This window comes from Ursus americanus, chromosome 17, assembly GCF_024610735.1.
Source record: "Ursus americanus isolate L20-20 chromosome 17, mUrsAme1.1.p, whole genome shotgun sequence".
In the NCBI taxonomy this organism is placed as follows: Eukaryota; Metazoa; Chordata; class Mammalia; order Carnivora; family Ursidae; genus Ursus; species Ursus americanus.
This window is the reverse complement of record NC_142143.1, coordinates 17,075,821-17,088,502: the sequence shown is the minus strand read 5'-3', so window position 1 is coordinate 17,088,502 and position 12,682 is coordinate 17,075,821. Positions and strand designations below refer to the sequence as shown.

At 49.3% G+C, this 12,682-nt stretch overlaps 1 protein-coding gene across 4 annotated transcripts in view; it reads left to right on the top strand.

Annotated features, from left to right (window-relative positions):
* Window positions 1–12,682, top strand: part of CHST11 (carbohydrate sulfotransferase 11) — a 259,986-nt gene that overhangs the window by 117,076 nt on the left and 130,228 nt on the right. For 3 of the 4 annotated variants that reach the window (XM_087868800.1, XM_045780066.2, XM_045780064.2), the window contains exon 2: window positions 9,535–9,620. In XM_087868800.1, coding sequence (XP_087724926.1) covers window positions 9,537–9,620 — 84 coding nt within the window. In that variant the 5' untranslated portion in view covers window positions 9,535–9,536. Of the gene's footprint in view, window positions 1–9,169; window positions 9,253–9,534; window positions 9,621–12,682 lie in introns of those variants that run through there. The other variant, XM_087868799.1, reaches the window with a different exon arrangement.

Genomic DNA, 12,682 nt, shown 5'->3' with positions numbered 1-12,682 from the left:
ATAATGTGAGCAAGGCGGAGGCAAGAGTATCACAGGTGTTGAAACAACGAGCACCCGGGCCTAATGAGTTGGGACAAGTACTTTAAAAAAAGAGAAAAAGAAAAAAAAGAAGAGAATAGAAAATATCAGTTCATCGCACCTAAACTGGGTGTGAAAGGACAGGAGACAGGAGATCTCTAGCTTTGTGACCTTGAATGAGTCGCTTATGCTCCTGGATGGCCATTTCTCCACCTGTAAAATGGGGCCAGGGGTGCGGTGGGTTCCACTGGATTGGGGTTTCTTAACCTTTCAGTGCCTGGCACCTCCTCTCCCTTCACCTCTCCACGCTTTCTCGGCGCAGACTGCCTACACGATTGTCCAGGAAGGTCATTTTTGAGCTTTGCATCCTGCTATTTGTCCTGCTCGCGGAACCATTCTGAGGGTACTTTTCTCCGATCATAAATACCCATTCCGTTTGCTTGTGTGAAAGCCATTGGCCCAGATGGCCTCCAAAGGCCCCTCTTGTCCTAGACGTGCCTGATTCTGCACTAACCTGTCAGACTGACAGCTGGTTTGCACTTGGGCAGGGACCTCGTGCTTTTTTGGAAGTGGGCACAAGCCTCTGCTCTGGGGACATTTTCGCGGATGGGCCAGATTCATCTAAAAGAGGGGGTGCATTGATGGCAGAGGCCACTGGTTTGGGTAAATATGTTTGATGGCTCAGTTCTTCCTCTGGCAGGTCAGTGTTGTAGTGTATGTGGTATATTCTTCGAAACTGAGTGTGACAGTCTCTCCGTGGAAGGTTTCTATGACAGTAAATCTCCTGGCTCTCAGATGAAGCTGTGACTTTTCCTTTCCAGAGTTATGTCAAGTGCTTTCACCTAATTCTTGGATTTATACCCTTGACCTTCATCTGCCAAAAGTTTAATTCACTTTAGTTCTGCCACCACCTCCACGGGCCGGGCGGCGGGAGCTTCGTGGAGCTTACTAGTAGGGAAAGGACACTGACCTGGGAATTAGCTGGCATGAGGGTTCCGATTATTTCCAAATCAAATAAAACCCACATTCCTCAGTGTTCCTTAGTGTTGCTGGTAGGGTCTTCAATAAGGAAAAGCACATCTGGAAATGATATCGATGAGCTCTGGGTTGTTGTAGGGACTGAGAAGGAGGGAATAGAAAGTTGAAAAACTTAGGTTTGATAGTAATATTAATGATAGTTTAGGTTGAACCTCAGCACCCTGGGCCTCCCACCCTCCTGAAAAGTTGCCTGCAAATACAAGTGTGCTGAATGTTTTATAAAGCTCCCAAAGCCTGGGTAGTTGGAGGGCACTGGGTCAATACTCAGGACTGTCCTATTGCCTGGCCTCTCCCAGTTCCAACTTCAGTAAGCTACGTGACAAGTCTCATTTCAGAGGAGTGGGGAGAGCGTGCCGGGTTTGCAGCCGCAGAAATGTGGCCTGGAATCCCAGCTCTGCTGCTCACTAGCTGTGTGATCGGGTAAATTCTTCAACCTCTCTGAACCTCAGTTTCCTTGTCTTTAAAATGGACGTAATGCCACCTGTTTCCGGGGCGGTGGTGAGGCGTGAAGGAGAAACATAATAAAAGCTAACGTTTATTGACTGTAGAATTCGTTTAGGGCACATCTCAGTTCCACAAGAGCGGATCATGTTAATTTTGCCTTATGTTTTTGTTTGTTTTCATTCCTTTTACTAGGAAAGCCAGGTAAGTAACTTTGAGGATGTTCTGTTAGCTAACCACCTTTGAACTTCTGATAACTCTCTAACAGAGAAAACGTCTTTGGTTAAACCCTCCCGTCACTTGACCTGTTGTTTTATCTCATTCACTTGACACAAACGTGCTGACTACCTATTACGCACGAAGCACTTAGTTGGGCAGAGGGCAGGGGGAGGGGGCCGCTAAGAGAGCTGTGGGGCTGCGCCGCCAGGCACTCAGAGGTGGAAGGATGACTGACCCAGGACAGGGCAGGCTTGGTCCTTCTTTCCCAGCCCTGCTGTGGGGACTTTGGCTATCCTGTCCCCTCACTGGGCCATGTTTTCTCCTCTGAAAATGAGCGGGAGTGATCAGATGGGAGCTAAGAACCCCTCAGGCTCCAAACACGAGTTTGGATTCTTAATTCTTTGACAGGAGCAAACAGAGAATGCAACAACCTGAACCCATCTGGGCACGCAGATGTGCCGAACACACACGGGTTCAAAGAGCCTCAGGTTCCTTGAGATAAAACTCAATCTCACAGAGATACAGAACACTTTTTTTTTTTTTTAGTTAACATATAGTGTAGTATGAGTTTCAGGGGTAAAACTTAGTGATCCATCAGTTGCATATAACACCCAGTGCTCACCACAAGTGCCCTCCTTAATGCCCATCACCCATTTCCCCCATCCCCACACCCACCTCCCCTCCTGACTCCCTCAGTTTGTTCCCAATAGCTAAGAGTCACTCATGGTTTGCCTCCCTCTCTGTTTTTATCTTATTTTTTCCTCCCTTCCCCTAAGTTCACCAGTTTTGTTTCTTAAATTCCACATGAGTGAAATCATGTGGTGTTTGTCTTTCTCTGACTTATTTCACTTAGCATAATACCCTCTAGTTCCTCCACAGCCTTGCAAATGGCAGGATTGTGTTCTTTTTTGATGGCTGAGTAGTATTCCATCGTATATCTACATACCACGTCTTTATCCATTCATGGACATCTGGGCTCTTTCCATAGTTTGGCTATTGTGGACATTGCTGCTAGAAACATTGGGGTGCAGGTGCCCCTTAGAATCACTATGTTTGCATCTTTGGGTAAATACCTAGTAGTGCAATTGCTGGGTCGTAGGGTAGCTCTATTTTTAACTTTTTGAGGACCTTCATGCTGTTTTCCAGAGTGGCTGTACCAGGAGAAAATTTTAATGTATTAGCTACAGACATGGTGTTTGTGAGGACTTACGTACCCCTGTTTCCCTCCCCATTTTATGGGAGCTGCGTGGGATTGGGCCAATTCTAAGCCAACTCGTGATGTCCGAGAACCCTGGGAGCTTCAGCACCCTATCTACCCAGCCCCCCCCCCCATCTTTGTTTTCTTCTCTCTCCCTCCTCTAGTCCTGAATATTTCTTCCGGAAACCTGGGCAGAAAAACTAATACATTCTGATGTTAGTGAGTGACTCAAAGGGGTTTCTTCCTTCATGTCCACAGGAGATGCTGAACCCTAAAGGACAGGAGGGCTCCCTGAAAGCCAGGCCCATGGGCGATTCTGGTAAAGGGCTGGGTTCTTTCCACTCTGAGTCCCCTCCGTGGAATTTCAGATAATTACTGAGACAGAGGGTTTTGTTCCAGTAACTTCCCCCCAGCCACCCAAGCTAGAGACTACCAGTTCTGCTTCCATGTAAGATTTTTTTGGGGTGGGAGGGGTCCCATTTTTGTATTATTATGATTATTATTAATTTTTCTTTGTTGATGGCAGTTTTTTGTTCGAAAAACCTCTTTTCAACCAGGATGCCAGCCTTTGATCGTGGATTATAAACTGGGCAGAAATCGAGGAGAAGTCTGTCTCACAGCCAAGTTCTGCTTTTTCTTTCCCAGTCTTTCCTGGGCCCACGCTCTTCTCTCCTGCTTTTCTGTTACTGGGTAGCTGCCACTGGGTGCTCTGTCTACACCTCCTGCCCCTTCCCCCGAATGCCCCACCCCCAGCCTTTCTCCAGGGCTTACTGAATCTGTGGTTCTCCAGGGAGCCTTCCTGCTGCCCTGTGCTTAGACATTGGAAACTTAGAGGTCACCTGGTTTTATCTCTGCACCCCCAAGGAGAAATCTGAGGCCCTGGGGCGGGGGGACTGATTCAAAGCGAGGCTCTTTGGTGACAAAGCGAGGCGTAGGATCCAGGCCTGTGACTATTCACATGGACAGTCTTGGATGCTATGTACCAGGCTATTTTACATTTTCATTTAATTCCCAAAGCCATCCTCAGAGGTAGGCGTTGTTATGTGCTTTATAGTTGCATTTCAGAGATGAAGAAGTTGACCAAAGGTCCAAGGCTGGATAATAGTCAAACCAGGATTTGAATCCAAAGGGTGCTTCTTGGTGCTTGGGACTTTTCTGGATTTAGCATGGAAAAAGTCCGGAGTTCTCTGTGTCAGGCATCAGGAATCTCTTCTGTCCCAGGCAAGCCAGGATGGTCGGAACTACAGGGCAAGCTCCACGGGAGAGGGGAGAGCTGTGACGTCGTGGCCTTTCAGGGCAGGCTGTGCGTCCTGCAGTTGCAAAGCAGCTGGCCTGTCTTTCCAGGAATAGCTCTGTCTGAGGGAGCTGGGTATCGCTCTCACTTCTCCTGACCTGTTGATGTTGACCTAGACACGGTCCCATTCCAGCATCCTTGAGACAGGTGCGCTGGACACGACTGCACCAGGACACAGCATGAATCGGGGCCTTTGGAGAAGACATCTCCGCAATTGCATTGTTGCTCTGCCCCGTGGAGTGTGGTGTAGATGAGAGATCATGCCCAGGCTGTCAGCAAACTCAGGTTTGGAAAGCGTCTGAAGTCGGTGGAGTATTCGAACAGTTTTGCGGGCCGGAGAGATTAAGTGAGCAGTGCCTCACCTTGGATGTCGAGGGAAGTGAGAGCACAGGTTCTGTGACAGGCATCGTTGGCCGCCTTCAGGGACAGCATGAGCAAGTGGTGAAGACCACCCTTTCTGGAAGCAGGCCTGGGTTTGAATTTGCCGTGTGTCCTGCCATCTGCTGGCTGTGTGATCTTACGCCAGTTACTTAACCTTTCTGGGATTCAGTCAGCTCAACTGTAAAATGGTAATAAATGATACTGTTATCATGCATTATCTCTGACTTACAGGGTTTTTAGGAGAAGCAGATGAAGCAGTGTGAGAAAAAGGCTTATCCTGTGTCAGGCATCAGGCACATGACAAAATCTCACTAAATCGTAGTTGCCATGATTCTTATTATTAATTCTTGCTGTACTTTGTAAGACCTGAGTTGCAGCCCTGGCTCTGCAGCTGGATACCCCGGGGGAGCTTAGGCAAGTGCTTAAACTCTGAGTTTCTTCGTAAGCTGATGGAGCTGGACTGTAATCGCTGAGCATCCCAAATGTCTGTCGTTTTCTAAAATGCATCAAAGGCGAGTTCCCACCCAGGGCCGCACGGCCTTCCAGTTTTACATCATCAGACCTGAATTGGCCATCCAGCAGCTCCCTTGGAGCCCAGAAGCACAGGCGAGGTCACAGGGAGCCACTCAGAGGGTGAGGTGGGCCCCACTCCCTTGTTGGGAGCCCACTTTGTGTCACCTGCTGTCCGTTTACTGTGAGTGGAGGGTCCGCTTAAGGACCATGTGCTCTTTGTCGTCATAAAACAAACACAGGGGCTTGATTCTGGTCTTAGCTTCATTCATGTATCTTGGAATATGCAGAAATGTTCCTGGGTCCAAGAAATTGTGCTGTAAATTGAGCCAATTAGATTCTTACCAAATGGTCTTGAGTTTTGTTGATTGGAGTTTAGAAAGGGGGAAAAAAAAACCCCAAGTGTGGCAGCTAAATACAACTCGTGGTGAGGCGGGTGGACGGCAGAAGGCCACCGTTCAATGTCCTTAGGGAGTCCTTTCTTAGGGCTTTTGATCACTAGACCTTTTATTTTCAAAGGAAAAAAAAAAAAGGACAGCTGTTGGGTGCTCCTGGCAGTTTCTTCCTTATATTGTAGAAAACAGCCTGTCCAACGCTTGTGAAGGAAGCCTTAAACCCTGGCTCACTCACAGGCTTTTTTGAGTACCTACTGTGTGCCAAGCACCAGGGGAAAATGTGAATAAGATGGGGAGGGTCTATAGTCTATACCCCCATGCCCATGCCTGGCATACGGTAGGTGCTTGAGAAAAGTTTGTTGAATGAACAGAATGCTATAACTGTTATTTATTAACCTTGCTGTCTCATCACATCACTTCAATGACTCCTGTGACACTGGCTTACATTTTAGACCTTCTGTCCTAGAAATGGCCAGACAGCCCAGTCTTGGGCCAAACTAGAAAGATGTATGGTAGACTTGGCACCTGACCATTGGTCCAGCATGGCAGCTGAGAGCATGGGCTGCCTGTGTTGGAGTCCACGCTTCACTTCTTAGTCATGAGACCTGGGCATGTTACCTACCCCTGTTGTGCCTCGATATTCCTATCCATAAAGTGAGGATGCTCGTGGTACCCACCCCATACGGCTGCTGTGCAGATGAAATGTGGGAGCTGCTGGGCACACCATGAGCACTCGCCAAACTGTACCCACGACCATCCGTGTGTGTCACTCACTCAACCTTCTCTGATGCCACTTTTCCTAAGACGCACATGCGACCAACGTACTTAATACTTTCCGCATAATTGCCAACCCTTCCGTTGTCTCCAGGCACGCGGTAGGCTCTCACTGTCCTCGTGTGGATGTGAAGAGCCTAGCAGTCAGGTTTGAGTCTTCATGTGGTTCCTTTGCACTCCCGTGGTCTTGACCTTGGTCAGGTTCCTGAAGTTAAGGGAGGCGCAGACCTATAAAATGCAGGTCCTTCATTCACCGTGGGAAGGATTATACTTAACCAAGTGCCCGGCACACAATGAGGGCTCGATAAATAGTAAGATTGTTGTCATTCTCATAAACAGCACACAAGGCCCCTTTGGCTTTTGTGGCCTGGGGTGCCAAAGCTGCTTCACGTGGCGCCCAACGGAGCGCGCATGGCCGGGGCTGGGGAGGCACGGAGGGCGGGCGGCCTTGGGAAAGGGCCCATGTTGCAGGCCCCACACGGTCAAAGCATTTTAAAGGCCTTGTATTAGAAAAATAAACCAATTAAATAATACTGCCCCCCATAAAAGCTGACTTTTAATGGACTCCATGGTAGGGTTTTCACCGTGGCGGTCCTGCAGCCACCGTCTCCGTGAGCCTGTCTGCCGCCATGGGGAGAGTTTAATCTTGCACGGCGTGAGCATAATTTTACAAGTTTTATGGCTGTTTTTTCTCCTCCGAAGTGTTGCTATGTCATTGTGCACCGAGGGCAACTTGCGTGCATGTAACAGTTTACCTCGTTTTTGGTGGAAATGAAAAATGAAGCAATAAATTAAAGAAAAACACAACGTGGATTTTTTCCCCTTCTTCTCGAGGCAGCCATGGGGGAACAAAGAGGCAGTGTTTGCCCCGCACAGCCTAATCAAATTCTAACGGCTTTTATGGGTGGACATTTGCCCGCAGATCGCCTCCCCGGGGAGGGCCGTGGGGCACGCCGTGTGTGTTTGGGGCTTGTCCCGCTGACCCCAGGAATCCCGGGGACCATTCCCTAGGGCCGGGATCAGCAAACGACAGCCTGAGGGAGGGATCCAGCCCAGCGCCTGTTTCTGTGACACGGTTGGAAAAAACATCAGAAGATTTCCTGACATGTGAGAAGGACACGAAATTCACCATCTGTGGCCATGAATGAGGCGGCGTTGGCACGGCCACGCCCCTTTGGCTGTGGCCTGTTCGTGGCCGCTGACCAGCGGCCCCAGAGACCGAGGGCCCAGGGCCCAAGCGCTGCCTGCCCTTCGGAGAAAAAGTGCAAGGACCCTCAGACAAAGGAGAAGGGGCGAGAAAATGCAGCGTCCGCTTTCCTGGAAGCGATGATTTACTCGCAGGGTTTGCACGTGGCTCGAAGGGTCAAGTCAAAGGAGAACTGCCTGAGAAAGGGTCGATTCACCTGGGGAACTTCCAGAAGGAATTGACTACTGGCAGAGATGGCTTTCATCACATTTCTGACCTCAGGCTGGCTTCTGAGCGGAGCAAGGGGCCTGGCTGTGTCCCCCTCCGGCCAGCCCTCCCCGCCTTCTGTGTCTTTCTGGTCAGAGAGCCTTTGAGGTCGGCTGACTCCCATCAGCTCGCTGGATGGCTCAAGAGTAGAGAGGTTCTCACCGTCTCTCCCCAGGGTAAGCCGGTTTTCATCAGGAATCGTTCTGGGCAAATCCAGTGTACGTTTTGATTCCCTTCAGAAATTTGTAAGAAACGCGTTTTGGCCAGCACCCCGGTTTAAGTGTTCTGCTGATAGTAGTAAGTCATCGAATCCTCACAGCCAACGCAGGGGCTTAGATCCTCATCCCTGTTTCCCAGCTGAAGAAACACAGGCACAGCGAGGTTAGGTGCCTTGCCAAAGGTCACACAGCTGGAATGTGGTAGAGCCAGAATGCAAACCCCAGCTGTCTGCTCCAGGGAACATCGTGGGTCCGCTCTGTTGCCGCTATGCAAGGGCGAATTCTTTAGGCTTGTGGACGATCTCCTTTCCTTGTCCTGCCCGTGCCCCACCATGTCATTCCACAAGAAAATCGCCTCCTGGGGCGCCTGGGTGGCTCAGCTGTTAAGCGTCTGCCTTTGGCTCCGGTCATGATCCCAGGGTCTTAGGATCGAGTCCCGCGTCGGCTCCTTGCTCGGCAGGAAGCCTGCTTCTCCCTCTCTCACTCTCCTTGCTTGTGTTCTCTCTCTCTCTGTCAAATAAATAAATAAAATCTTTAAAAAAGAAAAGAAAATCGCCTCCCGTGGGAGAAGAAGACGTTTGTTCACTCATTTATTCGTTCCTCCCTCCTCCATGCCGCCCTCCCTTCAACAAATAATTATCAACAGGTGACTGTGTGCTAGGCTCTGGGAGGGACTGCCCAGAAGGAGGGTGTTTTGTGAACAAGAAGAATGAAAAAAGAAAGACTCCTGCACTTAAAAATAGTTCTTAGGGGGAGTGCCTGGCTGGCTCAGTTTCAGTTGGTGGAGGGTGTGACGCTTGATCTTGGAGTTGTGAGTTCGAACCCCATGTTGGGTGTAGAGATTGCTTAAAAAAACAACTATTGGCTTTTGAGGAGTTCCTTTAATTCTCCCTCTTTTATGTTTTTTAAATAAAACCCTGAGATCAAGAGTCAGATGCTTAACCGACTGAGCCACCCAGGTGCCCCCTCCCCCTCTTACTTGTAAGTGCTACCTCTGTTTACAACCATAAACCCTTGTCCTTTCTGCCTCAACCTGATATTTTCATTAAAAATAATAATTTACAGGAGGCTTTGGGGTGACTGGGTGTCTGACTTAGCCAGAGGGAAGAGCCCTCCAGCGGGTCTGGGGTTGGGGGGGCGGGGAGGTCCTGCCCGGTTCTCACGAGGCCAGAACCAGGTGATGGGGCGGGGCTGAGCAGGAATAAGAGGTTATAATTGATCATTGTGGGAGGAGGCTGGGGAGTTTGAAATATATCACCGAGCCGGGTGCTGGTAGAACTCACTTTCTTGGAACACCCTTGATGCTGTCTCTTGTAAGTATCTTCATTTGGGTGAGTTTTAGATGCCTCATTTTCTTAAAAACTTGCTGGGAAGAATGTTTAAGATGACTTATGTCCTTCTGAGTGTGGAGATGCCTGAATGCTGAGGAAGATACGCCATTGGATAAAGGCACAGCAGCTTTGCTAGAAGCTAGTTTTCTCTCTCTTCCTTTCCTACCTGTTTCTTCTTCCCCCACCTACCTCCGTGCCTTTTTCTTTGTCAGACAACAAGCCCTTGTTGCTCCTTTCTGATGAGCCTTCACTTTCTTTCCTCAGTCATGCGGAGGAACCCCTTCGGTGTGGACATCTGCTGCCGGAAGGGGTCTCGAAGCCCCCTGCAGGAACTCTACAACCCAACCCAGGTAAGCCCTGGAAACTTTTTGCTCTCTCGACTTGGTCTCCATGCATCAGTTTTTGCGGGGAGGGGAGAATGAAAAACTCCAAAATCTGGTTCTTTGGGGATTTGAAACTTCCTTGCACTGCCTGGCATTTTACCTTCAGTGGTTGTTTTCTTGGTCACCCTTTCTCTGTATAATGGCTCCGAAATTCTAGCAGGCAGCATTTAGAATTCGAGAAATGCTTTGGTGCAGCTGGACTAAGCTTTCCGACCTTCTCAGGTTTCAGAGCCACATAGTCCCAGGTGCCAGCAGTGGGGCTCTGAAATGATAGAGCCGGCTGGGCAGCGTCCCCTCAGCACCCCCGAAGAAGGTTCCCATGTGGATGAGCCTACAACCCTGCCCCCACGTTGGTTCATTGACGTCCAAGATGCCTCAAGAATTCCATCTCACTGTAGCCGGTTACCAAGACTCAATTCTGTGTGTGGGGGCGCTTTTTGTTAAGTGACTGTCATGGTAAATTGAGCTCGATTACGAAGAGTTTCTCTTGGAGCGAAATAAGCTCCAACCAAGGAAATGTGTCCCTGTGGAAAGCTAGGAGCCAAGGGAGGAGGCCTGGTCACCATGACGATGGCCTCGGTGGTGTGTGTGGGCCTTGATGTGGAGACTCTAAGGCTGGTTCTCCTGCGGGAACATTAATTAGCACTTGATGCCAGGAACTGGAAAGTGAGCAACGAGTGGCCCATTGTCTGACCTTTGGTTGCCGTTGAGAAAAGAAAAACGTATTGCTTTGGCCTTAGTTGCTGAGCTTTATTTTGTATCAGATTCTTAATTTAGTATTTCTGTGGACTGTGGTCCTTGGTAGAGGAAGATGATGCATGGTCCTCAAAGATGCTGCGTCCCCTGAACTCTCGCAAAGGGAACTTTCTGATCCCACAGGTCTGTCTCCCACCTGCACTCCCTTCTGGAAAAATGGACTCCTGCGTTTGTGCATCATGGGTGGCCCAACCAGGTGAATTTACTCTCTTGTTAGCCCGGCTGCTTCGGAGTTCTAGTGTGAGGAGGCCTGATTAGCCAGGTAATTGCAAACTCACATTGCCTGAGGCTTCCTTATTGTGTTCTCTGGTGACTCAGCAGGGAATGTGATATTTGGGTTTTGTTTGGCGCCCAAATAATCTGATTATTATAGGCAAGTCTCCTAGCATGTTCGCATACCTGTCCTTAGGAAGAGGCAGAACTGGCCTCGACAAAGGATAGGATTTCTGGTAAGCCATGTTGAGAACAGTACGGGCTACTGAGATGCAAACCATTCCTGTCTTTTTGTTGACATGCTCTTTCTCAGGTCATTTTCCCTTTCAAAATACAGCTGCTAAAGCACTACTGTTTTCCTGGAGAAATTCTGTGGCCAGCATATGGTGTTCTGGGAGGACTCATTTCTGAAGTAGACACCCCCTCTGGACAGGAAGTCCACGGAGAGTGTCTGTGCCGTTTACTGTCATATCGCCAACACCTAACACGGCCTGGTCTATAGATGGTGCCCCCAAGTATCTGTGATTGAAAGAAAGAAAGTCTGGGTTCACATCCCTACCTCACCTCCAACTGGTTGTGCAACTTGAATACGTGATGAGTCCATGTGTCTGGAATGTTGGGAGGATAAAATAACTCTGATGTGTCAGGGACTATGTAAACATTTGTCATTAGCATGGTCATGAGGGTGGTTTCCATATTGGAAGCCTTGACTTCAGAGTCAGACATGGGTTCAAAGCCTGGTTTCTTCATTTCCTGGCTACGTGAGTGTGGGCAAGATATTTAAGCCACCGAGACGGCCTTCCCTCACTTGTAACACGGTGCTAACCATACCTGCCTTGTAGCTTGCAGGAGAAGATGTACTTTGCTCAGTGCCTTCAATGGAGTTTGTTCGGATTCATTCACTCGTTCATTCATTTTTTTCACTATCACTAGTGCCAGGCTCTGGACACCAGAGAGTGAGCTGGGCATGTGTGGTTAGCCTTCCATGTCTCATTCCTCTTGTAATCCCAGGGCTGTCGTGAGCGAGTGGACTGGAATCGGAGACCCAGCTTGGTGCATTTGTAAACCCACCAAAGGAGAGACAACCTACATGGGTAGAGGTCATCTCTTCCTTCTGGTGCTGTTTCGTTTTCTGGGTGAGAAGCTCCTTTAGCAGCCGCCTAGGACCTGGGAGGGAGGATGGGGCTGGAGAGGCAGCTCTGGGAGCCATTCGTGAGGGCGTAGGTGGGTGAGTCACCTTCAACGAGAATGTTGTGGGCAAGCTGTCTGTCCCCCTTCTCTGGCAACCAGGAAAATGTCCCCACAGGAAGATCTCCCCGTTTCCTCGGGATGTTGCCCGGGATGTTTTTTCTTAGGCTGGTTTCCTTTACAAGCGGCAATTATGTTCCATTCCCACGCAAATACAGTCAGTGGTGCTTCTCGGAGACACTGTCTTGCTGACCACTTGGGCTGCCGTGGGCTGGGCGTTAAGAGGAGAGAAGCAAGCAAGCGCCTGGTTGAGTTCGGTTCAGTTTTGTGTCCACGAGACACGTACAAGCTCCGCGCCCGACCGGGCATGGTTGTGGTTTGTTGTGTTTCCCTACCAGCCAAGCTGCTGAAGCCGCTGAGCCTGGACTGATGTTATCACCGAGGCAAATGACAAACCCTGTAAATTGCTAGAAACCAAACTGCTCCTAGAGCTGCCATTTCCCCATCTTATGCTGACTGGTTATTTGGGTTTGATACATGATGGTGAAAACAGGAACTGTTTATTGTAGATAAGAAACCAATGTTAGAGCAAGAAGGCACCATCTTAGTTAACCATGTACTGGTGCTGTAGACCAGACGTTATCTAGATGCTTCTAAACATCTCATAGAATGCTTATAATCCCCAAACGAGGTCTGCCACTCCCATTTCACGAATGGGAGAGCTGAGGCCAAGAGTTACCCAGCTTGCCTGGGGCTACAGAGCTAGTCAGAAGCAGAGTAAAGATTCAAACCCAGGACAGACTATAAATCCATTTATCTCTATGCTACACTCACTGTCACCAGCAAAGTTCTCTTGGCACGAATTACCCCGT